The sequence below is a fragment of the Ammospiza nelsoni genome, chromosome 31, assembly GCF_027579445.1.
Source record: "Ammospiza nelsoni isolate bAmmNel1 chromosome 31, bAmmNel1.pri, whole genome shotgun sequence".
Classification (NCBI taxonomy): Eukaryota; Metazoa; Chordata; class Aves; order Passeriformes; family Passerellidae; genus Ammospiza; species Ammospiza nelsoni.
Window position 1 is genome coordinate 1,085,648 of NC_080663.1, and position 15,492 is coordinate 1,101,139.

The 15,492-nt window shown below is 56.1% G+C and overlaps 1 protein-coding gene across 1 annotated transcript; it reads left to right on the forward strand.

The window, feature by feature from the left end:
* The first annotated feature begins 550 nt into the window (after window positions 1-550).
* Window positions 551-7,343, forward strand: LOC132085522 (uncharacterized). The gene is made up of 5 exons (XM_059490997.1): window positions 551-565; window positions 897-1,862; window positions 2,176-3,201; window positions 3,632-4,387; window positions 7,105-7,343. Exons 1-5 carry the CDS (start codon window positions 551-553, stop codon window positions 7,309-7,311), a joined length of 2,970 nt encoding a protein of 989 aa, XP_059346980.1. The 3' UTR covers window positions 7,312-7,343.
* The last annotated feature ends 8,149 nt before the right edge of the window (window positions 7,344-15,492 follow it).

A 15,492-nucleotide genomic window follows, 5' to 3' on the forward strand; every position in this document is an offset into this window, starting at 1 on the left:
CCCAAACTGCCCGCCTCTGGCGTGAGGCATCGCCGCCATTTTGGGTGAGGGCAGTTCCGCCCGTTCCTGGATGTGCTCCCACAGGGTGGCAGAGTAACGGGGATTACAAATTCCTCTTAAATCCCCCAAATTCAGCTTAAATCCCCCCAAACTCGTCCTAAAACCCTGCAGGACCCCTGGGGCCTCTAAAGAGAGCCAGGACAGCTCCCGCCCTTTTCCTGCAGCAGCGCCGCCATCTTGTTAAGGGCAGTTCCGCCCGCTCCTCAGAGCGCTCCGCGTTCCCTCATAAATCCCGTCGGGAACGGCGGAATCCGCCTGGAAATGCCTGGACGGAGCCTAAATCCACTGGGGATGGATCCTAAATCCCCTGGGATTGAGCCAAAGCGCGCAAATCCTCGAGCTTCCATGGATAAGGGCGGTACGGGAAAGGGCGGACGCCCGACCCCTTTCCCATCCTTCCTGAGGCGGCTCCGCCTTTACTCGGCGCTGTTCCCGGAACCGGTTCTGGGCCGGGACCGGAGTCCGTCCCGGGGCTCCTTTGCCAGTGAGCATGGGGCCCAAAGAGGTGCGACCGGGGGGGGAGAGGAGGGGAAACGTGGGGTGGTGAAAGGGGGCAGTGAGCGAGGGGAGAGGATACGGGGGCTGGCGGGGGGGGTGGCAGAGGGGACAGCAGAGGGTGGCAGAGGGGACAGCAGTGGGGGCAGGAGGGTGGCAGAGGCTACGAGGGAAGTGGCAGGGGTGGCAGCGGGAACAAGAGAGGGACAGACGGGTAGCAGAGCCATCCAGGGAGGGGCAAAAAGGACCCCTCGGGGCAGGGGGTCACCCCAGGAGGCCGTGTCACCATGTCCCTGACACCTCCCCTGTCCCCTCCCCAGCTGTCCCCGGCCCTGCTGCAGTCACAGGTCACCGTGGTGGCCATCCTGGGTGAGCTGCTGGGCACCCTGCCCTGGGAGAACGACACGCTGCTCGGGTCCGCAGTGAGCTTGTACCGAGACGTGGTGAAATTCACCAGGGAAATCCGGGCCACCCTGTACCGCACTGATGACGCCTGGCGGCGCCACAATGTCACCGTGGATGGTGATGACCCTGTCACCTCCCTGAGCCGGGCCCTGGCCGCCTACAAGAGCACCCCACGGACCACCTGGAAGTGTGTGACATGGGCAGCCCTGAAGTGGCAGTGGGCGGTGGCTGGGCCAGTGGACAGCTGGGCCCAGCTGGCCAGGAAAGCCAGTGAGCTCCGCAACACCTGCAGAGGGGTGGCCAGTGAGGCAGCCGACCTGGCTGCAGCTGCCACTGCCCGGGCCAGGGAGCTGCAGAACGAGGCTGCCCGTTATGGGACAGCTCAGGAAAACATGGAGGAGCTGGGTCAGGCCCTGGGCGGAGAGGAGGGGGCTGAGGTGGTGGCCGGGCATGAAGCCCAGGTGAGGAGAGAGGCTAGGGTGGCTGCCAGCGAGGCAACAAGGGCCACCATGGTGAGACAGCGGGTGGAGGCGGCCCTGGGGCTGCTGGAGCGCTTGGTGGCCGCATGTGTCGAAGCGACCGCGTTCCCCCGGGAGCTGCAGCGCAGGGTTGGGCACATTGAGGCCGCCCTGAAGGGGACAAATGAGGCGTCCCCCAATGTCCCCGAGGACCTGGTGGCCAAGGTGGCCGAGGCCGAGCGGATGTGGGAGGCCAACGCCCGCCTGGCCAAGGATCACCTGCTGGGGACACTTCCAGACATCATCAAGTTCTATTTCACTGGTGGTCCCGCCAACCCCAGTGCTTGTGGGGTGGCTGAGCGGTGCCAAAGAGCCATCGATGACATCCCAAGGCTCCTTCGACCCCTGGAGCATCCCCAGAGCATCCCCAGGGTGTCCCCAGAGGTGTGATGGGGGGAGGGCAGGGGTGGGAAAGGGGGTCGCAAAGGGGACAGGAGAGAGTGGCAGGAAGTGGGGAGGTGACAGAGGGGGGAGGTGGCAATGGGAGATGGGGTGTACACGACAGGGAGGGGACACGGGCTGGCAGGTGTGGCGCGGGGAGCAGGATTGGGAGGGGCTACAAAGGGAGAGGGAGGTGGTGGCAGAGGGAACAAGAGGCTGACAAATGAACAGAGGGGACCTCTCAGGGGCAGCGGGCCACCCCAGGAGGCCCTAAGTGCCACCAGGTCCCTGACACCTCCCCTGTCCCCCCCCGCAGCTGTCCCCGGCCCTGCTGCAGCCACAGGTCACCGTGGTGGCCATCCTGGGTGAGCTGCTGGCCACCCTGCCCAGGCAGGATGAGGAGCTGCTGCTGCTCAAGTCTGCAGTGAGACTGTACCAGGAGCTGGAGGACTTCACCAGGAACCTCTGGGTCACCCTGTACTGCATTGAGGGCACCTGGTGGCGCTGCAATTTCACCTCCGATGATGACCCTCCCACCTCTGATGATGATGACTCTGTCACCTCCCTGAGCCAGGTCCTGGCCACCTACAAGAGCACCCCAGGGACCCACAGGCACCGTGTGACAATGACAGCCAGGAAGTGGCACAGCTCGGCGTATGTGCTCCTGGGTAGGTGGGCCCGGCTGGCCTGGAAGGCCACCCAGCTCCACATCACCTGCTGGGATTTGTCCACCAAGGCGGCCACCAAGGCAGCCACTGCCCAGGCCAGAGAGCTGCACGACGAGGCTCCCTGTGATGGGACAGCTCAGGAGAACATGGTGGAGCTGGGTCAGGCCCTGGGCAGGGAGGACGGGGCCGAGGTGGCGGCCGTGCATGAAGCCCAGGTGAGGAGAGAGGCCAGGGTGGCTGCCAGCGAGGCAACAAGGACCACCATGGTGAGACAGCGGGTGGAGGCGGCCCTGGGGCTGCTGGAGCGCTTGGTGGCCGTGTGTGACGAAGCCACCGCGTTCCCTCGGGAGCTGCAGTGGCGGCTCAGGGACACTGAGATCACCCTGGAGGGCACAAATGAGGCGTCCCCCAATGTCCCCGAGGACTTGGTGGCCAAGGTGGCCGAGGCCGAGCGGATGTGGGAGGCCAACGCCCGCCTGGCCAAGGATCACCTATGGGGGACACTTGATGACATCCTCAACTTCTATTTCACTGGTGGTCCCACAAGCCCCAGTGCCTGTGGGGTGGCCGAGCGGTGCCAAAGAGCCATCGATGACATCCCAAGGCTCCTTCGACCCCCAGAGCGTCCCCAAGGTGTCCTCAAGATGTCCCCAGTGAGCATGGAGCTCCAAGAGGTGCGAGGGTGGAGAGTGGAACAAAGGGGACACTGGGGGGCGAGCGGGCAGTGAGGGATGGAGAGGAAATGGGATGGCAGGAGGGGACAGGAGGCAATGGCAGGAAGGGGGTAGGTGACAGAAAGGTGGAAGAGGGGTGATGGAGGGACTGGGGGATGGAGGGACACGAAGGGGATGGGGCACAGCTGGTGGCAGAAGGGACAGCAGGGGGTGGCAGTGGCTACAAGTGTGGTGGTGGGGGGTGACAGAAAGGACAGCAGGGGGGCAGGGGGCAGGAGGGGCTATGAGGAGAGGGGCAGGGGGTGGCAGTGAGAGGAAATGGCTGACAAAGGGACGGAGAGAGCAAATGGCACCCCTCAGCTGCAGGGGGCCACCCCAGGAGGCTGTAAGTGCCACCAGGTCCCTGACACCTCCCCTGTGCCCTCCCCAGCTGTCCCCAACCCTGCTGCAACCACAGGTCACCGTGGTGGCCATCCTGGGCGAGCTGGTGGCCACCCTGCCCAGGCGGAATAAGATGAAGCTTGTGTCCACAGTGGACCTGTACTGGGAACTGGTGAACTTCACCAAGGACCTCCGGGTCACCCTGTACTGCACTGATGACACCTGGCGGCGCCACAATGTCACCGTGGATGGTGATGACCCTGTCACCTCCCTGAGCCGCGTCCTGGTCACCTACAAGACCACCCGATGGACCCCTCAGAACTGTGTGATAATGGCAGCCATGAAATGGCAGCAATTGGTGGCCGTGCTCGTGAACAGCTGGGCCCGGCTGGCCAGGGCAGCCACCAAGTTCCGCAACACCTGCATAGAGGCGACTGCTGAGGCGGTTGACAGAGTCACCCAGGCCAGAGAACAGCAGCGCATGGCTGCCTATGGTGGGACAGCTCAGGAAAACATGGTGGAGCTCGGTCAGGCCCTGGGCGGGGAGGAGGGGGCCGAGGAGGAGGACCCCTATAAAGCCCAGAAGAGGATAGAGGCCATGGTGGCTGCCAGTGAGGCAACAAGGGCCACCATGGTGAGACAGCGGCTGGAGGCGTCCCTGGGGCTGCTGGAGCGCTTGGTGGCCGCGTGTGACGAAGCCACCGCATTCCCCCGGGAGCTGCAGTGGCGGCTCAGGGACATCGAGGCCGCCCTGAAGGGGACAAATGAGGCATCCCCTGATGTCCCCAAGGACTTGGTGGCCAAGGTGGCTGAGGCTGAGCGGCTGTGGGAGGCCCACAACTGTCTGGTCAAGGATCACCTGGTGGGGACACTTGATGACATCATCAAGTTATTGTTCACTGGTGGTCCCGACCGCCCCAATGCCTGTGGGGTGGCCGAGCGGTGCCAAAGAGCCATTGAGGACATCCCAGGGCTCCTTCGACCTCCAGAGCATCCCCAGAGCATCCCCAAGGTGTCCCCAGTGAGCATGGAGCTCCAAGAGGTGTGATGCAACTGCGCAGGAGAGGGGGACAGAGGGGACAGGAGGGGGGAGGGGCAATGGGGGATGGAGGGGGCAGGGGGGTGGTGGGAGGAGTCAGGAGGTTTCAGAGGGGACAGGAGCGAGTGGCCGGAAGGGGGGAGGTGACAGAGAGGTGGAGGGGAAAGGGGAAGAGGGTGCAGTGGGGAATGGGGGGGACACGGCGGAGAGGGGACATGGGGACTGACGGTGGTGGCAGAGGGGACAAGAGGGCGGGCAAGGGGTGGGAGGGGCTATGAAGGGATGGGCAGATGGTGACAGAGAGAGGAACTCACTGACAAAGGGATGGAGGGGACAAAGGGGACCCCTAGGGGGCAGGTTTCACCCCAGGAGGTTGTAAGTGCCACCAGGTCCCTGACACTTCCCCTGTCTCCTCCCCAGCTGTCCCCGGCCCTGCTGCAGCCACAGGTCACCATGGTGGCTATCCTGGTTGAGCTGCTGGATACCCTGCACAGGCGGGATGAGGAGATGCTCATGCTGCTCGAGTCCCCAAGGTGCCTGTACAGTGAACTAGTGGATTTCACCAAAGAGTTCCACAACACCCTGTACTACACTGATGACACCTGGTACCACCGCAATAACTCCTCTTTAACTGACCCTCTCACCTCCCTGAGCCAGGCCCTGGCCGCCTACAAGAGCACCCCATGGACCACCTGGTTCAATGTGAAAATAGCAGCGATCGAGTGGCAGGAGGCGGTGTCTCTGCTTGTGGACAGCTGGGCCAGGCTGCCGAGGAAGGCCAGTGAGCTCCACAACGCCTGCAGGGAGGTGGCTGCTGAGGTGGCTGACAGGGCGGCCACTACCACCGCCCGGGCCAGAGAGCAGCAGGACGAGGCTGGCCATTATGGGACAGCTCAGGAAAACATGGTGGAGCTGGGTCAGGCCCTGGGCAGAGAGGAGAGGGCTGAGGTGGTGGCTGGGCATGAAGCCCAGGTGAGGAGAGATGCCAGGGTGGCTGCCAGCGAGGCAACAAGGGCCACCATGGAGAGGCAGCGGGTGGAGGCGGCCCTGGGGCTGCTGGAGCGCTTGGTGGCCGCGTGTGACGAAGCCACCGCGTTCACCCAGGAGCTGCAGCACAGGGTTGGGGACATCAAGACCAGCCTGAAGGGGACAAATGAGGCATCATCCGATGTCCCTGAGGACTTGGTGGCCAGAATGGCCATGGCTGAGTGGCTGTGGGAGGCCAACAACCGCCTGGCCAATGATCACCTGGAGGAGACTCTTGACTACATCATCAAGTTCTATATCGAAGGTGAACCCGTCAGCCCCAGTGGCTGTGGGGTGGCCGAGCGGTGCCAAAGAGCCATCGAGGACATCCCAAGGCTCCTTCGACCCCGAGAGCGTCCCCAAGGTGTCCCCAAGTTGTCTCCAGTGAACATGGAGCTCCAAGAGGTGCGATGGGGGGGGAAACGGGACAGAGGGAACACTGCGGGGGCGAGGGGAGGGGTTAATGGGGTATAGGGGGGACATGGGGGGTGTTGGGGGTGGCAGAGGGGACAGCAGAGGGGCAGGGGGTGGGAGGGGCTACGAGTGGAGGGGCAGAATGAGGCAGCGGGAACAAGAGGCTGAAAAAGGGATAGAGGGGACAAAGGGGACACCTCAGGGGCAGGGGGCCACCCCAGAAAGCCACAAGTGCCACCAGGTCCCTGACACCTCTCCTGTCCCCTCCCCAGCTGTCCCCGGCCCTGCTGCAGCCACAGGTCACCGTGGTGGCCATCCTGGGTGAGCTGCTGTCCACCCTGCCCAGGCGGGACAAGGAGATGCTGCCCATGTCCACAGCGAGCCTGTACTGGGACCTGGTGGACTTCAGTGAGAGCCTCTGGGTCACCCTGTACTGCACTGAGGGCACCTGGTGGTGCCGCAATGTCACCCACGATGATGGTGACCCTCTCACCTCCCTGAGCGGGGCCCTGGCCGCCTATGACAGCACCCCATGGACCACCCGGGATGATCTGACAATGGCAGCCAGGAAGTGGCACCGGTCGGTGTCTGTGCTTGTGAAAAGCTGGGCCAAGCTGCCCAGGAAGGCCACCAAGCTCCACAACACCTGCAGGGAGGTGGTCATTGAGGCGGCCGACAGGGCGGCCACTGCCACCGCCCAGGCCAGGGAGCTGCAGGACAAGGCTGCCCGTTATGGGACAGCTCAGGAAAACATGGTGGAGCTCGGTCAGGCCCTGGGCAGGGAGGAGGGGGCCGAGGTGGTGGCTGGGCATAAAGCCCAGGTGAGGAGAGAGGCCATGGTGGCTGCCAGCGAGGCAACAAGGGCCACCATGGAGAGACAGCGGGTGGAGGTGGCCCTGGGGCTGCTGGAGCGCTTGGTGGCCGCGTGTTACGAAGCCACTGTGTTTCCCCGGGAGCTGCAGCGCAGGGTTGGGGACATTGAGGCCTCCCTAATATGGACAAATGAGGGATTCTTTGATATCCTCGAGGGCTGGGTGGCCAAGGCGGCTGAGGCCGAGCGGTTGTGGGAGGCCAATGCCCGCCTGGCCAAGGATCACCTGCTGGGGGCAGTTCCAGACATCATCCAGTTGTTCACTGGTGGTCCCATCAGCCTCAGTGCTTCTGGGGTGCCTCGAGAGGTGCCAATGAGCCACCTAGGACATCCCAAGGCTCCTTCGACCCCCGGAGTGTTCCCAGAGTGCCCCCAGTGAGCCTGGAGCTCCAAAAGGTGTGATGGGGGGCGAGAGAGATGGGGACAGAGAGGACACTGAGGGGGAGGGGACAATGGGGGATGGAGGGGATATGAGGGTTGGCAGGAGGGGAGAGGAGGTCGTAAAGGGAACCAGAGGGAGTGGCAGGAAGGGAGGAGGTTACAGAGGCATGGAGGGGAAAGGGGGACAATGGGGCAGTGAGGGATGGGGATGACGGGGGGAGGGCGGACACGGGGGCTGGGGAGGCTATGGCAGAAGGGACAGCGGGGGATGGCAGGGGCTACAACTGTGCTGGTAGTGGGTGGCTGAGGGGACATTGGGGTGGGTGGCAGAGGGGAGGAGGGCATGGCATTGGGACAGGGTACAGCAGAGCTCTCCAGGGAGGGGACAGAGGGGACACCAGGAGGGAACAGGGACCACCGAAGGAGGCCACAAATGCCTCCAGGTCCCTGACACCTCCCGTCTCCTCCCCAGCTGTCCCCTCCCCAGCTGCTGGAGGCTCTGGTGTCTGTGGTGGCCACCCTGGATGAGGTGGTGGCCACTGTGACCAGGCCTCACCAGGGCGTGCGGCGCTGTGCGCTCCCAAAGTTGCTGCACGGGGCACTGAGGATCTTCACCTGGAGCCTCTGTAAGACCCTGGGCCACCCCAGTGTCAACTCCCTGGATGACCCTGGTGTCCCCTCCCTGGGCCAGGCCCTGGCCACCCTCGGGGCCATCCCTGGGGCCACCTGGGCCGATGTGAGAGCCACGGGCAGCGCCTGGCAAGAGTTGGTGGCGGGAGTTGGTGCACTTGGGAAGAGCTGGGACCAGGTGGCCAGGGAGGCCACCAAGCTCCGTGACACCTGTGAGAACGTGGCCCCTGCCCAGATGGGGGACCTGCAGGATGAGGCCATCTGCAGGGGGACAGCTGAGGACAACCTGGCAGCCACAGCCCAGCAGCTCACGGTGGCCTTGGACAGGGATGGGGAGGCCTCAGTGGGGGCCACATGCAATGCCCAGATGGCAGTGGCCCCCAACGAGGCCATGGAAGAGAATGTGGTGGCCACCAGGCAGGCGAGGGCGAGAGGAGGAGACATTGGGCAGAGGTTGCCCTGGAGTCGCTGCAGCGCTTGGTGGCCACGTGTGACAGAGCCAGGTTGTTCCTCTCAGAACTGCAGTGCCAGCTCAGAGAAGTCGAGGCTGCCCTGGAGGGGACAAATGACGCATCCCTCGATGTTCCCGATGCCTTGGTGGCTGCGGTGGCCAAGTTTGAGCAGCTGCGGCAGGCCAGCGCCCGCCTGTTCAAGCATCACCTGCTGGGGACACTTGGGGACATCCACGACCTCCTCTTGAGTCCCTATGGTGGCCGTGGTGGCCCCAATGGGCCCAGCAGCCATGCAGTGGCTGAGCAGTGCCAAAAAGCCATCGAGGACATCCCGAGGCTGCTGCAGAGACAGTGTTGTCACCACTGTGATGTCATCATGGCAGTGACATTGGGGACGTGGCTGCTGTCACCTGTGCGCTCCCTGTGCAGTATTTGAGATAAATCTGGGGAATTTTCATTGAAATTGCCCCAATCCTCATGGGAATTCCTGGATTGACATCTCTGCGGACACTCAGGGACACTGGGGACACTCAGAGATACTCAGGGACACTCTGATGACACTCAGGGACAGGGGACAGGGGTGAATGAGTCCCCTCAGCAGCTTCCAGGTTTCTACTGTGCCTGCAGATCAGCCGGGTCATAAATGACAATTTAATAATTGCCTTTTGCATTTTTTGATTGCCTTTTGCACATTGTTATTAATCACCAACAATTTGATACGGTATTTGATACTGATATTGATTATCGGTGATTCCTTGTAGCTGCTGGTTGGTGCAATATAATCTATCAGTTCATGTGTGCACCGTACAGCCTGTAAATTAATTAATTAACTAAATAATTAATAATATCCTCTATATAAATCAGACCAAGCTCATCTGAACTCTGTGTCAGACACATCACTGACCCCATTGTCAGACGAATGCTCAATAAATCCATCCCAACGTTCCCTGAGGGGAGCACAGCCAGGGAGCTGCTTCAAGGCGCTGTCACTGAGATATTTCCCCTTGAAAACCCTGGGTGGGATGCAAATACACCCGAGCAGATGGCAAAATTAAAATGATATCAAACCCTTGAGGAAGGGATCCAACAGCTGAGAGAAGTGGCAGTATTGGAGGTACTCTTGGGGAGGGATGGACAGCATGAAAATGACCTCGACAAGGTCAGGTGCACACAGCAAATGTGGAGTCTGGCAAATCTGGGGCCATCTCAATGTACCACCGTCATTGCAATGATTGATGCTGACACCAACCGAGAGGCAGTGGGCTGTCACCAACAAGCTTAGAAATTGTGAAAAATGCGTATTTTATGCTTGGCTTTTGGCAAATATTAAAATGAATATTATATGTGTTATGTTAGAATGTGATGCTGTATTAATTTTTTTAAGCAGTGTGCTAAATATAGTTTTAGATTATAACATAATGTTAAAATAGAAACTAGGCTACGTAAGATACTTTTTTCAAAAGGGACGAATAAGGCACTTCCACTGAGATAACAGCCTCAGGACACATAAATCTTTCAGAGAAAAAGAATTTATTGCTCCCTTATCAGAAGAAACCAACTTCTTCCTGCCTCACTCAGCCATGAAGTCAGGATTCAGAGAAAGTAGTTGACACTGACCAGGCAGAATCCTTTGTTTGAATGGAATTTATGCATCACGTAGGAGGTGTATGATTATGCAACAGGCTATTGCTTTTAAGCTTTTAATGATTAATCTTCTGTTACTGGGTGTCCCTTTTTTGGGCTTATTCTGCCCAGAAAGAGGTACCTGGACTCTTCATAACTCTTTGTTTTTATTGTCTTGTATTGTCCTAATCCCAATATTCCAAATTTTCCTTACTCTTTTTTAATCCCAATTTTCAAATTTTTATTACCAATTGTATTACTATTTTTATAATCATTTTATTGCTATTAAACTTTTAAAATTCTAAAAACAAGTGATTGGTGTTTTTCACGGATATTATGAGAGTATGATCGATGGCCCCATGAAGGCTCATGTCTCTGCTGTGGTCATGGAACTCAAAGAGGAGATGAGGAGGATGAGGGAGGAGGTGAGGAAGATCAGTGCAGCACCTGTGCGAGTCACAGGCCCCACAGTCAGAGCCCAACGTCCCGCAGCTCGACAGAGAGGGTGCACCCCACGGGCTGACCTGTGGCTCTGTCTATGTGACCATGGGGAAGACATGGGAAGGTGGGATGGGAAACCCACTTCTGTTGGGAAGGATGAAAGTTTGACAAGAAAGTCTCACAGGTGTGTGTGCTGGGCAGAAAGATTTTTGAATGGAGAATCTGGAGAAGGAATAGAGATGGAAGCAAGTTTTGATACAGAAGAATAGAATTACTGAGCCAGTCTCACTGGATAACCAAGGAGGCAAAGGGTGTGTTCATTAGAAGGGGTTTTTATGGCTTAGAGCAAAGAATAAACCCACCACAAACAAGAATATGTTTTTACCAAGCAGAAAGATAGCACAGGCAAACAAGCCCACCGACGATGCAAATAGAAAAACGGTCTCAGAATTTTCCACTGCAAGAGAACTGAAAAATACCTTCTATCTTGAACTGTAATGTACTAACTTTTAGTGATTGGAGAATAGTAACATGAATATGGTAATTATAGTAGTTATGATAGGCTATAGGTAAAGGTTAAGGTATAAATTTGTTCTGCTGTATTAAGATGCTCAGCAAAGAAAAGTATATAATGCAATGTAACCAAAACCAAAGGGTCTGCAGGCCTGCCTGCAGCTGGCAGCTGACAGCTGTAGGCACAGACTCTGCCACCCATGACCCTGGACTGCTGTAACATCTTGGATGTAATAAACTGCATTTTGAAGAGCTGCCTGGACTCCTGCATCTTTCAGTCTGGCTCTTACGGTGGCGCCCAAGTGGGGCACCATTAGTAAGAGGGATTAGAAAGAGCCTGAATGAGAGCTGTGGTCACAGGCTCTGTCACCCATGACCCTGACCTGCTGTAACATCTTGGATGTAATAAACTGCATTTTGAAGAGCCACATGGAGTCCCACATCCCTCATTTAGGCTCCTACAGTGGCGCCCAACGTGGGGCGCCCTTAGTAAGAGCCTGATAAAGGGATGTGTGCCTCCAGGCCTGCCTGCAGATGGAGCTGACAGCTGTAGGCACAGGCTCTGTCACCCATGACCCTGGACTGCTGTAACACCTTCGATACAATAAACTGCATTTTGAAGAGCCACATGGAGCGCCACATCTCTCATTTAGGCTCTTACTGTGGTGCCCAAAGTGGGGCGCCACCATTAGTAAAAGCCTGAGTGAGGGGTGTGGGTCTCCAGGCCTGCCTGCAGCTGGAGCTGACAGATGTAGGCACAGGATCTGTCACCCTTGACCCTGGCCTGCTGTAGCTCTTGGATGCAATAAACTGCATTATGAAGAGCTGCCTGGGGTCCCGCATCCCTCATTTAGGCTCTTACACCCCCTCATCCACATCTGGGACAGAATGGATCCCCTGGGAACTCCGAGAGCTACAAAACCCAGAACTCTGCGAAGTCGCGTCCAACTTTTTCCACTGCACCAGCAGTGATGCCACGTCTATCGTGCCATCATCAAAAAGCACTTGGCCTCCCATGAGAGCCCACACCTCCCTAGAGAATGCCTCTGCAGGGTTAGAAAAAAACCCTTACTCGCTGGCCCACAGAAATAATCTTTCAAAATCACTCCAGGAAACGGAAACCCATTTCCGCTCCCTGAGACCCTTCCAGAGGTCCAAAACCAGAGAATCCTCCATGAAACCCACAAGATTTGCTGTTATGTCAAGAGCTGCAGGCAAAGTGCCAAACATCTCACAGTCACCACGCCCGAGCAAGCAGGGGAGTAAAACGATATGACCTCACCCGTGGCTGTTCGACACACGGCGGCCACCAGATGTCGCTACAGAACAGGAAATAACGCGATGTGGACACACCACTGTCCCAAGGTAAAAAAGAGCACTTTTAATTTCTGACACCAACATTTACAGATTTCCAAAAGTGACAGTGGATTGGAGGGTGAAAGTGCCACCTCTCCAATGACACTGAACAAACCAACAGTCCATCAAATTTCTTCTCCTCCTCCATAGAAGAATGCAAAACAATAAGTTATTTACATAAACTGTGTGAGAAAGTTCCTTACAAGAATGTAAACATCGGAAGGCTTAGACAAACTTAAAAGTCAGGGTGATAGGACTTTGTTTTTTCCTTATCTTCTATTAATGAGTCCATCAGTGCCTTGCCCCATGACTCAGAGATAACTCCCTCCAGGAGCCATTTCTGTTGGATGGGCAATCAAGGACCAATCATGACTCAGAACGATATCAGCCTGTTGTGGTGTGTTTGTTTTACTCTCCCTTTGCTTGATTTGTTCTCCCTTTGTTTGAAGTTGGAATGCTCTGTTGCCCACCATGTTGTAACAGTTCTGCCCAGGTTCTCCCTCCTCTCTGTGGAGAGTTAGGGACATGCGTGCGGAAGAAATCGGGCTGTACGGTCAGTCAGGATATCCCCCCCTGCAGTCAGACCTTTGGTCCGTGCCTGGCCGCACCCAGCTGGACGTGAGCAGAAGGAAATGACACTGACTGCCCAAGCTATAAAGGACCCCTGTGACCCCTCAATAAACGCCATTTGTTGTTCACCACATTGGTGTCAGGAGCATATGGACTGAGTGACCCTGGGGTTAGGGCCACCTTGCCGGACTAAGAACCAGATCCTCACGCCTTGAAGGCAACACCTCTCCCAGTTAAATGTCAATCTTTCTGGTCCCCATGGCGCCAAATGTATCCAGTTCTACTCCTCCCCAGTTACCCTGACAACTGAATGTGTTCCTTTCCCCTACTCTTCCCCAGGGCCCTGCCAGTCACTCCCTGCTAACTCTCTTTTCTCCAGAAGCTTCTCTCCAGGGTTATAAGTGATTGGGTCAGGGACTGGGGCCCCCCTTTCTGGCTGTACCCATTGGTCTCCTGTGTATGTCAATCCCTTGTACCCCTTTCCCGCCTGGATTCCCACTGGTCTCTGTGCTGGTTCCACCCCTACCACCCACTCCCATTATAACCACATGTATCAACTGTCAAATCCTCCTCGTTTTGTTGGCTCCCCTGGATACCATTAAAGCCAGACTTTGCCCCAAAATGGAGAGCGCTCTTTATTCCTGTTCATTGCAGCGATTCCGGGTCTCGTCCACACCTGGCAGCACCTACAGCCATAGCACTGGGTGTCTGCTTGAGGCGCTCTCCCAAAGCCAAGCTATCGGGACAAGTGCCCCCCCGTGCTGTTAGCGGTTGCTGGCCGGCTATCCTGGGCGAGTAACACTAACACCACCGCTGCACCGCTGCAATCAGCCCACGGGAGATGCTCTGCCCAGTGGGGAGGAGCTCAGCATCCCCACCTGGATATCATCTGGGCTTTGGGACAGAAGGCAGCCCTTACCCACTGGTTTCCAGAGGACAAGAGCTGCCAGATCTTTTCTACAGGATCACCACTTCAACAAGACTGTTTCATCTGGACTGCCACCACCACCCTAACTAGCAGGGTGTCAGGTTGCATTCTGACTCTATCAGTGGTTTTATTTTGTACTATTGCATGTATTTTTGGGTTTTTTCCCTTTTCCTAATAAATTTTATTTCTGGCCTGGAGTCTCTCACTGGTTTTGCTTTCTAACCAGAACATAATTTTGGCACCCAAAGTGAAGCAGCAAGGTTTTTTCTCAAGAACCTGGTTCCACTCATTGGGTAATGCAGAAGGATGGGGAAACCCCTTGTGTACCACCAGGAGACTTATATTTAAGTGAGAACTGTGTATAAAGTTTCATTTTGCATTATAGATATATATAACTGTAACAGAATATTGGTTTTGGTATAGATGGCAATAGGATAAGGGGTGGATTATGTCCTAGGTTAAAACATAAAGATTTATTCCATTCCCATCCTCAAGAGCTGTTCAGATGAGCAGAGGCATTGTTTTTTCCTTATCTCCTGTGAATGGGCCCCCTCAATCCCTTGCCCCATGACTCAGAGATAACTCCCCAGGAAGCCATTTCTGTTTGATGGGCAATCAAGGACCAATCATGATTCAGAATTATATCAGCCCATTGGGAGATGCTCTGCCCAGGGGGGAGGAGCTCAGCATCCCCACCTGGATATCATCTGGGCTTTGGGACAGAACAGGCAGCCCTTACCCACTGGTTTCCAGAGGACAAGAGCTACCAGATCTTTTCTACAGGATCACCACTTCAACAAGACCATTTCATCTCAACTGCTACCAGTGCCCTAACCAGCAGGGTGTCAGGATATATTCTGACTCTGTCAGTAGTTTTATTTTGTATTATTGCATGTCTTTTGGGGTTTTTTTTTCCTTTTTCTAATAAATTGTATTTCTGACTTGGAGTGTCTCACTGCTTTTGCTTTCAAACCAGAACATAATTTTGGCGCCCAACGTAGGACACCAACGTTTCTGCTGAAGGACCTGGTTACTCTGGGTGGGTAATGCAGAAGGACGGGGAAACCCCTTGTGTACCACAAAGAGACCTAATTTTAATGAGATCTGTGTGTAAGGTTTCATTCTGTATTTTATATATATCTATATCCATATATCTATACATCTATATATCTTTTATATACATCATTATGTGCATTATACATTTATATATATTTTTCTTTTGTGGTTCATGTATTTTGGGGTTTTTTCCCTTTGTGTAAAAACTTGTATTTCTGACTTGGAGTCTCTCACTGCTTTTGCTTTCAAACCAGAACAACTGGCCACTGGTGATGGTTGTTTGGCTTGATTGACCAATTGCATTCACATGTATGTTGTGACTGTCAGGCAAGGGCCATGGGTTTTTCTTAGTAGTAAAGGATGGTACAACAAAGGGATTGATCAGCCTGCTGCAATCATGGAGTCAATGCTCATTATTCCCCGCTGGGCACCGCTGCTACAACAGGGACTGATGATTTTTCTTTCAGCACCGGACAGTCCTTTTTCCAATGCCCCCATTTCTTACAGGATGCACTCTGAGCCTTCTCCATAGGGGAAGCTTTCTTGGGTCACTTTTTCCGGAGTTGCCTTCTTGCCAGGTTGGGATTAACTCTTTCAGTTGGGCCCCTGT